Source organism: Eriocheir sinensis, chromosome 13, assembly GCF_024679095.1.
Source record: "Eriocheir sinensis breed Jianghai 21 chromosome 13, ASM2467909v1, whole genome shotgun sequence".
In the NCBI taxonomy this organism is placed as follows: domain Eukaryota; kingdom Metazoa; phylum Arthropoda; class Malacostraca; order Decapoda; family Varunidae; genus Eriocheir; species Eriocheir sinensis.
The window spans coordinates 9,347,419-9,360,671 of NC_066521.1; the positions used below are offsets into that span (position 1 = coordinate 9,347,419).

At 43.0% G+C, this 13,253-nt stretch overlaps 1 protein-coding gene across 2 annotated transcripts in view; it reads right to left on the reverse strand.

Annotated features, from left to right (window-relative positions):
- LOC126997949 (uncharacterized) overlaps positions 1-13,253 on the reverse strand; it is a 155,839-nt gene that overhangs the window by 47,972 nt on the left and 94,614 nt on the right. For both annotated transcript variants that reach the window (XM_050859205.1, XM_050859206.1), the window contains exon 8: positions 13,049-13,201. In XM_050859205.1, coding sequence (XP_050715162.1) covers positions 13,049-13,201 — 153 coding nt within the window. The remainder of the gene's footprint in view (positions 1-13,048; positions 13,202-13,253) is intronic.

Genomic DNA, 13,253 nt, shown 5'->3' on the forward strand with positions numbered 1-13,253 from the left:
CGCATTCTCTTCTGTTCCAATTTCACGAAGTTGGTCGGCGAACAGAAGTATCTTATCACAAGTCGAGATTCCGAGACGATACGAAAAAGCCGCAGAAGAAGTAGTAGTAGTAGTAGTAGTAATAATAGTAGTAGTAGTAGTAGTAACAGTAGTAGTAGTAGTAGTAGTAGTAGTAGTAACAGCAGTAGTAGTAGTAGTAGTAGTAGTAGTAGTAGTAGTAGTAGTAGTAGTAGTAGTAACAGCAGTAGTAGTAGTTGTAGTAGTAGTTGTAGTAGTAGTAGTAGTAGTAGTAGTAGTAGAGTTTTTTGTCTTGATCTTCCGCTATTTTATGTAAGATTATCCACTCAAAAAGGGAGACAGAGAGAGAGAGATAAAGTGAGAAAATAGAAGGAGGGAGTGAGGAAAGGAGAGAGATATTAGGAGAGGATACAGGAGGGAGGAAGATAGGGAGATAGGGAGGGAGGGAGAAACTGATGTTGTAGCCTAGGCAGGAGGAGGAGGAGAAGGAGGAGGAGGAGGAGGATGTTTGTTTTCCTCTAACTTGTTTTTTTTGCCGAACAATTTTACGATGAAAACAACATGGCCTTCTTCTTCTTTCTCCTCCTCCTCCTCCTCCTCCTCCTCCTCCTGCTTCAGTCTTCATATCCCTTCTCTGCTTTCCTTTTTCTTCTCTTTTCAACCTCCTCTTTATTCTTCCATTCTCCTACTCCCTTCATTAAGTCTCCTCACATTTCTTCCCTTCCTTCTTCTTCAATCCCTTTTCTGTACCTTCCTTTCCCTTCCCCTTTTCCTTATTTCTTTCTCTTCTCATTCCTTTCCTAGTCCATCTATCCTTTCCTTTCCTTATTGTTGCTATTTCTTTTCTCCTTCTTTCCTTCATTCTCCTCCTCTCCCTTCTTCTTTAGCTTCATTTTTCTCTTCTTCCTTTTCGTCTTTCAAGGTTGAGTCTCAGTTTTGGTCCCTTACAAAAAGAATTAATCACCCTTACTATTTTCCTTACACTTTTTTTTTCTAATCTCCCTTTTTTTCTCTCTCCTCCAATCACCCTTTCGCCACTTAAGTCACCCATTTCCTAGTCCACCTGTTCCCCTTCTCTCTCCATCTCATTTCTCTTTACTTTTCCTTCCTATCCCCCCTTTCCCCTTCCTCTCTCTTTCTCTCATCTTTCATCATTCACCACTTTGATAACCCTTTTCTGATTCCCCTTTTCCCCCTTCATATCCACTCCTTTACAAGCTTCATTATCTCTCTTCCCCTCCCTCTTCACTATTTCCTTAGCCCTCCTTTCTCTCACCTACCACAACATCTCACCATTTATCCCTTTTTTTCTAATCTCTTTTTTTTCTCTCTCCTCCAATCACCCTTTCGCCATTTAAGTCACCCATTTCCTAGTCCACCTGTTCCCCTTCTCTCTCCATCTCATTTCTCTTTACTTCTCCATTCTATCCCCCCTTTCCCCCTTTCCCCTTCCTCTCTCTTTCTCTTCCTCCTTTCATCATTCACCACTTTAATTACCCTTTACCGATTCCACTTTTCCCCCTTCATATCCACTCCTTTACAAGCTTCATTATCTCTCTTCCCCTCCCTCTTCACTATTTCCTTTGCCCTCCTTTCTCTCACCTACCACAACATCTCACCATTTATCATCGTTCCTCGTAACCTCTTCATTATCCAGCTCTTCTCTATAACCTCCATTTCTCACTCTTCACCCTTTCCCTCTCTCTTTCACTCTTCTCTCTTCCCTCTTCACTCTTTCCCTAACCCTACCTTCCCGCTTTCTCCTTCCCCTTTACCTATCACCGTCTTCCATAGTTCCCCTTTCCCCCCCTACAATCACACTTATATACCAGCCTCCATCACTCTCCTCTTCTCCCTTACCAATCTTTCCTAGTCATCTCTTCTCTCCCTTTCCCCTTCTGCTTCCTTTAACTATCTTCTCCACTCCCTGCTTCCTCCTCCTTCATTACCAGAATAACACTCATAACAAATATTCTTATAACAAATATTTTCAAAGGCCACAAAAGGAGATTAATCGAATTTTCAAGACAGCTTTCACCTTCAAGATACAGCAGAAATCTTGTCAAACTATCGCTAGGCTTAAGAGAAAAGTTGGAAAGTTTCGTTTAGTCGGCGCAACATCTGTGGTCATATGCCGGAGAGAGATAGAAGGGGAAGGAATTATAGGAGAAGAGAACAGATCCCAGGAGACAGGACACAACCCCTGATGAATACCTGGTACCCATTCGCTGCTGGGTGGACAGGGGCGTAGGGTATCGGAACTAGGCTTATGAAACTACCCATGGAAACACCTGCAACAACCTCTACGAAAGCCTTATCCAATGCGGTGTGTTAGCCCTGAAATGTTTGAGCATATGGACTTGAGAGGTCGGTATTCTCACGCTTCCTCCTCTCGCATCAACAATATACAAAGGCCGAGGAGAAGATTAATCGCGTTCTCAGCAGTGCAATTTCACGTTCATGGTACAGAAGCTTCGTCAAACTGCCACCAGGATCATGACAGTATCCATGCAAATGCCCACAACAGCCTATACGAATGCCTTACCAAAAGTGGGTGTGTAAGCCCCGAAAGTTTTGAGAATATGTGCCTCAATCTCCTCACGCCTTCTCAGACTATCACGAGGCTCATAAAACTATCCATGGAAAGGCCCACAGCAACGTCTGCGAAAGCCTTACCCAATGTGGTGTGTAAGCCCCGAATTGTTTGAGCATAGGAGCTGAAGTTGTAATATAAAACGATGATGTATTCCTCTGAGATTCTATTCTGGTTCGGTTCTATTTTGATTTGTGAGGTTAGTTTCCATTATGGTTTGTGTGGGCTTTTCAACGTGCTCGAAAAAGTCGCCTCACAAACAGCCACACAGCATCCCGCCTAGTCAGCCACATCGCTCACCGCCTCGCCCTGCTGGCCTGGCCGTGGGAGGGGCAACAGAGGGTCCGGGCAGCGTGGAGCCTTGACCGAGTGGGGAGAGGTGAGGCAGCTGGGATGTGAGGGAGAGTGACGGCGTGCGGTTATCTAAAAAGGCACGATGGACGGGCGAACATGCATCACCGGCCGAGATAAACTGGAGATCGGGAAATAGGAGAGCATTTGTTGGGAAGGGATGCTAGAAGGGAAGGAAAGGGAAGGGCAGAGAGGGCACGGGAAAATGAGGGAAGAAGGGAAGGAAGAAGAAAGAGAAGGGTTGGTAAGGGAATCTCTTGAGTATAGGAAGAGAAGGAAAGGGGAAAGGGAGGAGAGAGGAAAATGAGGGAAGGAAGAGAGTAAAGGAAGGAGGAAAGGGATGGAATGTTAGGAAGGGATGATTTTGGGATGGGAGTGGAAGAAGGGAAGGGAAGAGAGGGAGATACGGTAAAATCAAAGAGGAAGGGAAGTAAAAGAGTAAGGAAAGGAGAAAGGAAAAGGAGTGGGAGGAAATTTCGAAAGGGATGACGGAGGGAAAGGAAGGGAAGGAAAAGAAAGGAAGGACTGAGAGGAGACAGAGAGGAAAGGGAGAGAAGGACAGACAAGAAAAAAAGAGGGTAGGAAAGAAGGAACAGGAAAGGAGGAAGGTAGAGAAGAAATGAACAATGAGATGGAAGGAAAAGGGGAAGTAGACAGAGACGGAAAAGGAGGGAAGAAAGGAAAGAAGAAAAAAGGAAAAAGAAAAGAAAAAAGGAAAATATCGAGGGAAAGGAGAGAAAGGGCAGAAGAGAATACATGAGAGAGGGGAGGAACAGGTAGGAAAGAGAAGAATTGAATGGACAAGGGAGAGAGAAGTGAGAGAAAGGAGGAAAGGAGAGAAGGAAGGAAGGGTGATTCAGCAGACATTGGCAGGGGGAGAGAATATCGGAGAAGAGTTAAGGCTGGGCGGGATATGGAGGGACAGGGAGCGCCGCCTCGTCCGCATATCTCCGTATCTATGGAATGACCCACTAAGCGACGCCGTGAACTGACCGTATATTGCACGACACGATAATAAACAGATAAAGGAAGGGACTCACGCTACCGAGGGACACAAAGGGAGGATATGAAAGGAAGAGAGAGCGGTGAGGCTGACTAAAGATGATAAATGATGAAAAGAAGTTAAAAATAGGTGAAGAAAAAGGTCGAGACGGATAATAAACACGTAGACGATAATAAACAGATAAAGGAAGGGACGCACGCTACCGAGGGACACAAAAGGAAGATATGAAAGTTAGATGCTGACTAAAGATGACGAATGATGAAAAGAAATTAAAAATAGGTGAAGAAAAAGGTCGAGATGGATAATAAACACATAGACGGCATTAAAGGAGGGAAAGAGCAGGACATGAAAGGAAAGGAGGACGCTGATGCTGGCTATAGATGAAGAATAAAGAAAGGGTTAAAAAGGGGACGTTATCGAGGGACAAAAAAAATATATATGAAAGGAAGAGAGGGCGGCGATGCTGACCAGATGTGAAGAATAATGAAAACGTAAAAATAGGTAGATAGAGATAATAGAGGATAGAAAAGGGGAAAAATAATATGAGAAAAAGCAAGACGTGAAAGGCAAAGGGGATGAGGTTGACCAAATATGACTGAATGAAGAAATGGTAAAAATAGGTAAAAAAACGTTAAGATCTGGAAAATTAGAACATAAACGAAAAGACTCAAGTTATCGAAGGAAAAAAAAGGCAAGATATTAAGGGAAAAGACGGCGGTGATTCTAGATAGAAATGATTGAAGATATGGTAAAAAAAAAAAAAAACAGGTGAAAATGTTTAAATATAGAAATACAAAGCAAAGAAAAAGAGATAAAGACAAAAACGAAGATTGGGGTGAAGGGCGAAGAAGAAGTACAGGCAAAAATGAAGGAAAAGGAAAAGGAAAAAGAATGAAGGAATAAAAAACGGCATAAAAAAGGGGAAACAAGAAAAGATGGATCGGTTTTTTTTCAAGAGGAGGAAAATAAAGTAAATGAAAATGATGATAATAATAATAATAATAATAATAATAATAATAATAATAATAATAATAATAATAATAATAATAATAATAATAATAATGTAACAAGTAAAACAACGAAGGTGAAACGTAGCAATCATTTTAATTCTTTCTTTCTTTCTTTCTTTCTATTTCTCTCTCTACCTCTTCCTCCTCCACTCTCTTTGTCAGGCCTGTCATCATACCAGAAAACACACACACACACACACACACACACACACACACACACACACACACACACACACACACACACACACACACACACACACACACACACACACGCATACATACATACATAAACACATTTCCACACACACAGCCAAAGCAAACACGGAGAAAAAGGTACAAGCGCTTTCAGAGGAAAATCCGGGACGAGAAAATAAGAGAGAAATAAAAGGAAAAAAAAGGAGAGAAAAATGAAACGGTTGCACTTTGATGAATTCCGAGAGCAAAACACTCATTTAAAATTCACTTTGAAAAATAAGCTAATTGTTTCAAGCTGATGACGTGTATCCACCTCGTCCTCCTCCTCCTCCTCCTCCTCACTCTCTTCTTCCTCTTCTTCCTTCTCCTCCTCCACCGCCATCTCCACCAAAACTCTTGTCTTACTTTGCCTTCTTAACTTCCACTTCTTACATCCTTCTTTCCTCTTCTTCCTCCTCCTCCTCCAACTACTACTACTATTATCTCCTCCTCTTTTTCTTTTCCACCTACTTCTCTCTTTTTTTCTCCTTTCCCTTCAGTTCCACTTCATCCTCTCCATCTCCTTCCTCATTTCCTCCTTCTCCCTCTTCTTCCCTTTTCTTTCTTCTCTTCCTTTCCATTTTCTCCTCCCCCAGCTTTTCCTCCTCTTTCCTCTTACTTTTCTTTTCATTATCGTTTTGTCTTTATCTTCTTCCGCTTCGCCTCTTCTTTCCTCCTTTTAGATTTACTCTTCTTCCTCCATCTCCTCTTCCTCCTCTATGTTCATCATCCTTTTCTCGTCCTCGTCCTCGTCCTCTTCCTCTTTCTCCTTCTCCTTCTCTTTCTCTTCCTCCTCCGTCTTCTTCTACTTCTTCTTTTTCTTCTTTCTCCTCCCCCTTTTTATACTGCATGTTGACATTTTTTATCTCTTCTTCTTCGTCGACTCCTTCCTTAATCTTCTCCTTCCTTCCTGTTCTCCTCTTTCTTCCTCATTTTTTGTCCCTTTGTCTATCGTTCATATTTTAACTTCTTCCTTCTCCTCTTCTTTCTCTTCATTTTCCTTATTTTCGTTTTCCTTCTCATTCTTAATCTTACTTTACTTTTTTTTTTCTTTCCCAGCCATCTCCTCTTACGTCCTCCTCCTCCTCCTCCTCCTCCTCCTCCTCCTCCTCCTCTTCCTCTTCCTCCTCCTCCTCCTTACTTGCCACGGTCGTTTGGACTCTTTGGTCAACAAAATCTTCGTGCAAATGTAAGAAAAAAAGAAAGAAAAAAGTGAAAGCAGAACGTTAAGAGAGAGAGAGAGAGAGAGAGAGAGAGAGAGAGAGAGAGAGAGAGAGAGGGAGGGGGGGAGGGAACAGAAGGAAAGAAAAATATACAGAGAAAAGCTTTTGTTCCTTTGCATTGTGGGTGACCTGGCCCGGACGAAGAGCCCCCCATCCCCCTCCTCCTACTTCTCCTCCTCCTCCTTCTCCATTTCTTACTTCCTTCACCAGCATCTTTTATATACAGTCTCGTCCATCTCCTTTTCCTCCATTTTTTCATTCTTTCTTCTTGTTATCTTCTTCCTCCACTTCCTTCTCATCTTTCTTTCTTGTCCTCCTTTCCCTCGTTTTCTTCTTCTTTCTCCTCCTCCTCCTCCTCCTCCTGCCCTCCTCCTGCCCTATACCAAGAGCTTCACTCTCTAGCACAAAACAAAGAAGCAATAATAATTGGGGACTTTAATTGCCCTAACATTGACTGGGGATATTTGACTGGAGATCAAGAGGGTAACAGGCTTATAGAAATGGTAGAGGATTCGTTTCTCACTCAAGTTGTAACTCAACCGACAAGAGAAAATAATCTGCTTGGTGAGAAAATTGGTTGAGATCACCACTTAATCCGTTTTAATGTCAACATAAGTCACAAACTCGTAGACAATCCGTCAGTGATACCAGACTACAAAAAAGCAAATTTCAACCTAGCCCGTGAGCTGCTTCCCCCTGCGACCTGGGACCAACTTAACCTCACCGACAATACAATCGACAACGTGTGGAACGACTTCAAAGATAAGCTTTTGGGGGTAGAGAAGGCTACAGTGCTTACGAAACCCAGGCGAGTAAATGGTGCCGTAGATCCACCGTGGATGACCAGAGAAATAAAAAGGGCAGTAAACTTAAAAAAAAAGGAATTATAACCTAATGAAAGAGAATGACACGGCCAAAGCCCGTACACAGTACCACACCAGCCTCAGAGCTTGTCGCACCCTTATTCGGAGTAGTAAACGCAACAAATAGCGCGCGACATCAAGACCAACTCCAAAAAATTCTTCACATACATCAGATCGAAAAAGAAAGTAAAATCCAATATTGGTTCCCTGACAGACGAGACTGGATCTGTAACTCAGGACAGTAAACAGATGGCCAGAATCCTCAACAGTAACTTCGCATCCGTATTCACAGTCGAGGACATTGAAACCATTCCCGCCGAAGGGGATCATGCCCCTGGATATTGATTCAATATGCGACCAAGAAGTGAAAAAGTATTTAGACAAACTCGACACACACAAGTCAACGGGACCCGACAGTTTGTCCCCGCGGTTATTAAAAGAGCTTGAACAACAAATGCTTCAGCCACTCACTAACATATTCAACCGGTCAGTTCAACTGAACAAGGTTCCGGAAGACTGGAAGATGGCGAACGTAATACCGATTTAAAAAAAAAAGAGACTACAGGCCCATAAGTTTGACATCAGTGGCAGGAAAAATACTCGAAAAGATTATTAGAGACAAACTTGTTAAGTTTCTAGAAGACAATAATATAATCTCCGACACCCAGCATGGCTTCAGAAACAAGCGCTCCTGCCTAACGAATTTATTAGACTTCTTCCAAGGTATATATAAGAACTGGGATGCCCACATCCCCAGTGATGTTATATACCTGGACTTTCAGAAAGCCTCCGACAAGATACCGCACGAGCGACTCCTTAAGAAACTGCACTCGGCGGGCATTGGAGCCAATCTGATCGCGTGGATAAGAGATTGGCTCACCGGCAGAAAACAACGAGTGCTACTCAACGGACAGCCTTCCGATTGTCTTCCAGTCACAAGTGGAGTGCCTCAAGGGTCAGTGCTGGGACCCATTCTCTTTATCATATATATCAATGACCTAGAATCAGGACTGAAATCCACAATATCGAAATTTGCTGATGACACCAAGGTGGGTGGAAAGGCCCTCACAAAGACCGACTGCGTAATCATTCAGAAAGACCTCAATCACATTATCGAATGGTCGGAAAAATGGCAAATGTCCTTTAATGTTGACAAATGCAAAGTCATGCACATTGGGTCCCAAAATAGTAACCACACATACATCATGAATGGGAAACCTCTGCAGGCGATGCAGGAGGAAAAGGATCTTGGAGTCACTATCAGAAATGACCTGAAACACGCGAATCACTGTAAAAAACATATAACAAAGCCAACACTATGCTCGGGTTCATAGCGAGGAACTTCGAGTGTAAAACGCCAGACGTGATGCTATCCTTGTATAATTCCATGGTAAGACCGCACCTCGAGTATGCAGTACAGTTCTGGTCTCCTAATTACAGAAAGGACATTGATTTACTGGAAGGGATTCAACGACGCGCCACGAAGATGATTCCAACCTTAAGGGCTCAACCGTACGAGGAACGACTCAAGAGACTCAGGCCCGTACCAAGAGTCATGAAGGTCGAGCCGCGTATCTTCCCTTCGACAATGTAGGCACGGCCTCAGACCGTGCCTTCAATCCTTACCACAAGTCGCTCGGGAAGGTAAATGCACGTACACACACTGCAGCCTTCTTTTCACCTACCAGATCTAATGCACGCACACACATACAAACACACAGTGCTATTCGTGAAGGTATAATACCTCCATGGTGCTATTACAGCCATAATATTGTCAGTTTCATTCCGTCTGTCCACTCGTGAACGTAGATGTGGCACCTGCGCATTGTGAGTTTGTGATTGCTTGAAGATTATTTGAATGTTTGTGTGTACAAAAAATCCTCAAACCATCGTATATGAACCGCAAACAGAAGATTTTCATCGATAATATACCATACAAGGACACGAAGAAACAACATGTATGTCAAACAGTATAGTTTGATCATACTCGAACGATCTATAGCCTTTCAGATACTCATATTTCTTCTCAGTAAGGGATATAAAGTGACATACGACTCTGCAAGTGTCTATACATAAGGAATTTTGATGTTGCATGTATAAATAACATGGGTAGCCTAATATTCGAAATAGCCTAGCATCGCATTCAACAGTTATTATTTATTATTTCATGTTTTTTTCCCATTATTGATCGTTATTTACATGCAGTAAATTATTAAGATATACTTTGTTTGCACTTGCAGAGCCAGATGTCTTAACTGAAATGAGAAAGAATTTGAAAAACCACAGATCGTTGGAGAATGTGAGCCACGAAGGTTCCCGCCTGGCTGGTTTCTCTGTGCTTTGAAGGCGCGTGCTGTTGTTGTAAACAAGACAAACATATTCGCTGCAACTATAAAATACGACTTTCCAATTAGGGAAAATATTTTCTCAGGTTGTTTTAACTGAGCCGCAACTATTTGCCACGCCAAATTTGGAAAATAAACATTTTTTCTCGAAGGTCTGAGGGAAGACACGGGGTAGACCTTGCCTTCCCTTCGTCTCTCCCGCAGACCTTCGTTCCAAAAATGCTAGTGACTATAGGTGCGCACCGTCCTTCGCTTCGATCTTCGTCGCTAAACCTTCGTGACTCTTGGTACGGCTCTCAATTTCTTTACATTGAAGAAAAGACGCCTACGAGGGAATATGATTCAAGTCTTCAAGTACCTGAAAAGTTCACTAACGTTGATTACTCCAAATTCTTTGAACTGCAAACCAACTCAAGAACTAGGAATAACGGTTTACCCATTCAGTCGAGTCGAAGTAACACTGATATTGGAAGGAGTTTCTTTTTAAACCGAGTCATCCGCCACTGGAACAATCTTCCCTCATAAATAGTAAATGCGAATACCATCAACTCCTTCAAATATAGAATCGACAGTCATTTCGCTGCGTCGGGAGTAAACTGAATAACGAGGTGCTTTCATCTGCTCCTCAATACCAAGGTGCTTTCATCTGCTCCTCAAGCCCCAAGTGGCTGTCGAGCAGATTAAATCACCAAAGCGGGCGACCTCATAATGAGCTAATAGGCTTTCTGTTGCCTGCATTTCCATGTTTCCATGTTTCCTCCTCCTCCTCCTCCTCCGCCTCCAGGGAGTCAGCAGCAGCCTCTATATAAACTAATATATTGATAGATATATAGATAGATAGATAGACAGATGAATAGAGTGTGTGTGTGTGTGTGTGTGTGTGTGTGTGTGTGTGTGTGTTTACCTAGTTGTAGTTTTACAGGGCCTGGGCTTACGCTCGTGTGGGCCCGTCTCCAAATTTGTACTTGTCCAGCTTTTCCTTAAAGTTGTGCACACGCTTCGCCGTTACTACATCCTCACTTAGTCTGTTCCAAATTTCTGTTTCTTTGCGGGAAGCTATATTTTTTTATATCTCTCAAACATCTTCCTTTTCTCAATTTTTTTTTATGTCTCTCAAACATCTTCCTTTTCTCAATTTTTTTACTGTGTCCTCGTGTGTTTCTGGTGTTTCTTACTTCTCTTTCTAGCAACTCCTCGTTATCAACTTCTTCCATTCTATTCCACAATTTGTAAATTAATATTAGGTCTCCCCTTTTCTTCTTTGTTCCAATGTTGGCAGGTCCATTTCCTTTAACCTTTCTTCATACGACAATCCCTCTAGTTCTGGAATCATTTTTGTTGCCATCCTTTGTATTCTTTCTAGTTTTTTCACGTGTTTCTTCTTATGGGGAGACCACACAGTTTTCGGATATTTCAGCTTTGGTCTAATTATAGTGGAAATCATCTTTTTCATCATATCTTTATCCATGTAGTGGAATGCTGTTCCTATATTTCTTACCATTCTATACGTATCTCCATGTGTGTGTGTGTGTGTGTGTGTGTGTGTGTGTTAACTGATGCCGCCGATGAGGAGGCTTAATTCACCCGCCGTCTGGTTTTGACAAGGCACTATAACCCTTCTCTCTCTCTCTCTCTCTCTCTCTCTCTCTCTCTCATCATTGTTTTTTTCCCTTTAATCCTAAGTTACGTTCGTTCCCGTGTCCTAAAAATCTTAAAACTCACAATTCAAAACACTATAATGAAGTTTCTCCTGTTTACGTGTCCATTTTCGCAATTTCACTTATTTTTCTCTATCTTTCTTTGCACTGCTTTCCCCCGTCGTCCTACTCTTTGATGTAGCAGGCGGGATAATGAGGACGTTCACCTGTTTTTCACCTGCATTCCTGTGTACGTCTCTCTCTTTTCACCTGTCAGGATTAGAGCCGGACCTGGGAGCACAAAAGGACACCGAACAGGATGAGCCTCCCGGAACACAGGAACGGCCCTGCCTCGAGTTTCGGGACCCGCTACAAAGGCAAACCCACATAGAGGCAAGGCAGGGGAGGCTGGGCGGGTGGCTATGAGCGCTATGGGTACTATTTACTATATTCAGACGGATGCGGTTATAAAAAAGAAGGGAAGATTCACTAAGGCACATTCTCAGTAGCTTTTGGCTCTCACAACAAACATTTCCAAAGCCACAGAAGAGATTACTCGAGTTCTCATGAATGATTTTCGTATTCCTGTTTCCGAGATCCTCAATCCTAACTTCAGTGACTTCGGTCAAGAGAAGCACCGCGGGGCAGCATGGGCCAGGCAAGAGGCATACACCACGGCAGCCACTATGACTAAGCTTCACCTGCGCCACTAACGGGCTGAGGTCGACCAAGAAGCCCCCAAAGAGAGCCTACCGGCGCTATATGCAACACCTAAGAAAAGCCTTGTTATGTTGTGTGCCGTGGCTGAGTGGTGTGTGGTTTGGTGTGGCTGTGGCTGTGACTAAGTAATATGGTGTGTGGTGTTGCTGAGTGTGGTGTAAATTGTGGTATAAGCTTGGTCTGCATGAGGTGTTATTAAATGCAGGTGTGTAAGCCCCGAAACGTTTGGTAATATGTAACTATGAAGGTAAACGACGCCCGAGCTCAGTCATTAACCTGGATTAACTTACAATGGACTGAAAATATATCTAGTTTGCCTTTTCTTCACTCACAGCATCAACACCTCAACCCTTTCATATTCACCCTTGTCTAACCTCAGTTTCACCCCATTCTTTTATGTTTGACTTAATTTATACCTGGGTTAATTTATACATGGCTTTTGATACACCGGTCTAACTTATGCGCTTTCCTTGCAGTACGCTATAATCTCCTTTTTTTTTTTTTTACCGAGTTTAACTCACACATTACACTATACATCTCAGCCTAACACATCACTTAACACCTGGCTGAACTAATACCTGCTTTTACCTACACCTATCTCACTTATTACTCTCCCGTCTAATACTACCAAATCCGCATCTTTATCACATATTTTACCTAATCCTTTACGCTATACACCTCAGCCTAACTCTTTCCCTTCATACCTGTCTTAACTTATGCCTGGCTTTTGTTACACCTGTCTTGCCTTTGCTCACCCCTCACAGTGTCATCAAAACCTTATCTATTTCACCAATTTCGTCTCATACTCTACACATACTACACACCAAACCGGACTTATACATCGCTTGACTTATGTCTGATCTAACTTACCTCTGGATAACTTATACCTGGCTCGCTAGCACACCTTCCTTTCCTAATCCCTCAAAGTCAAGTACCACCAAATCCTTATCCTTTCCACCTTCAATTTTGCCTTATCCTTTATCCGTAGATACCTGGAATGACTTAATACCTGCCTTGACCCACACCTGGCTCACTAGCACACCTTCCTCACCTTGATAATGGTCGCGGTGTCGTCTCGTAGTGACAGCAGCTCCGCAAAGTCGAAGTGGCCGTTGCACTCGAAGTTCTGAGAGCCGCTGCCGAGACGGGACTTGAAGCCGTCCCGCTGACTGACCATCTCGAGCACGAACTGGTCCCGCACCACCTGTGACGGAGGGCGGCAGGTGAGGGGAACAATAGCGTGATTGGCCAAGGTG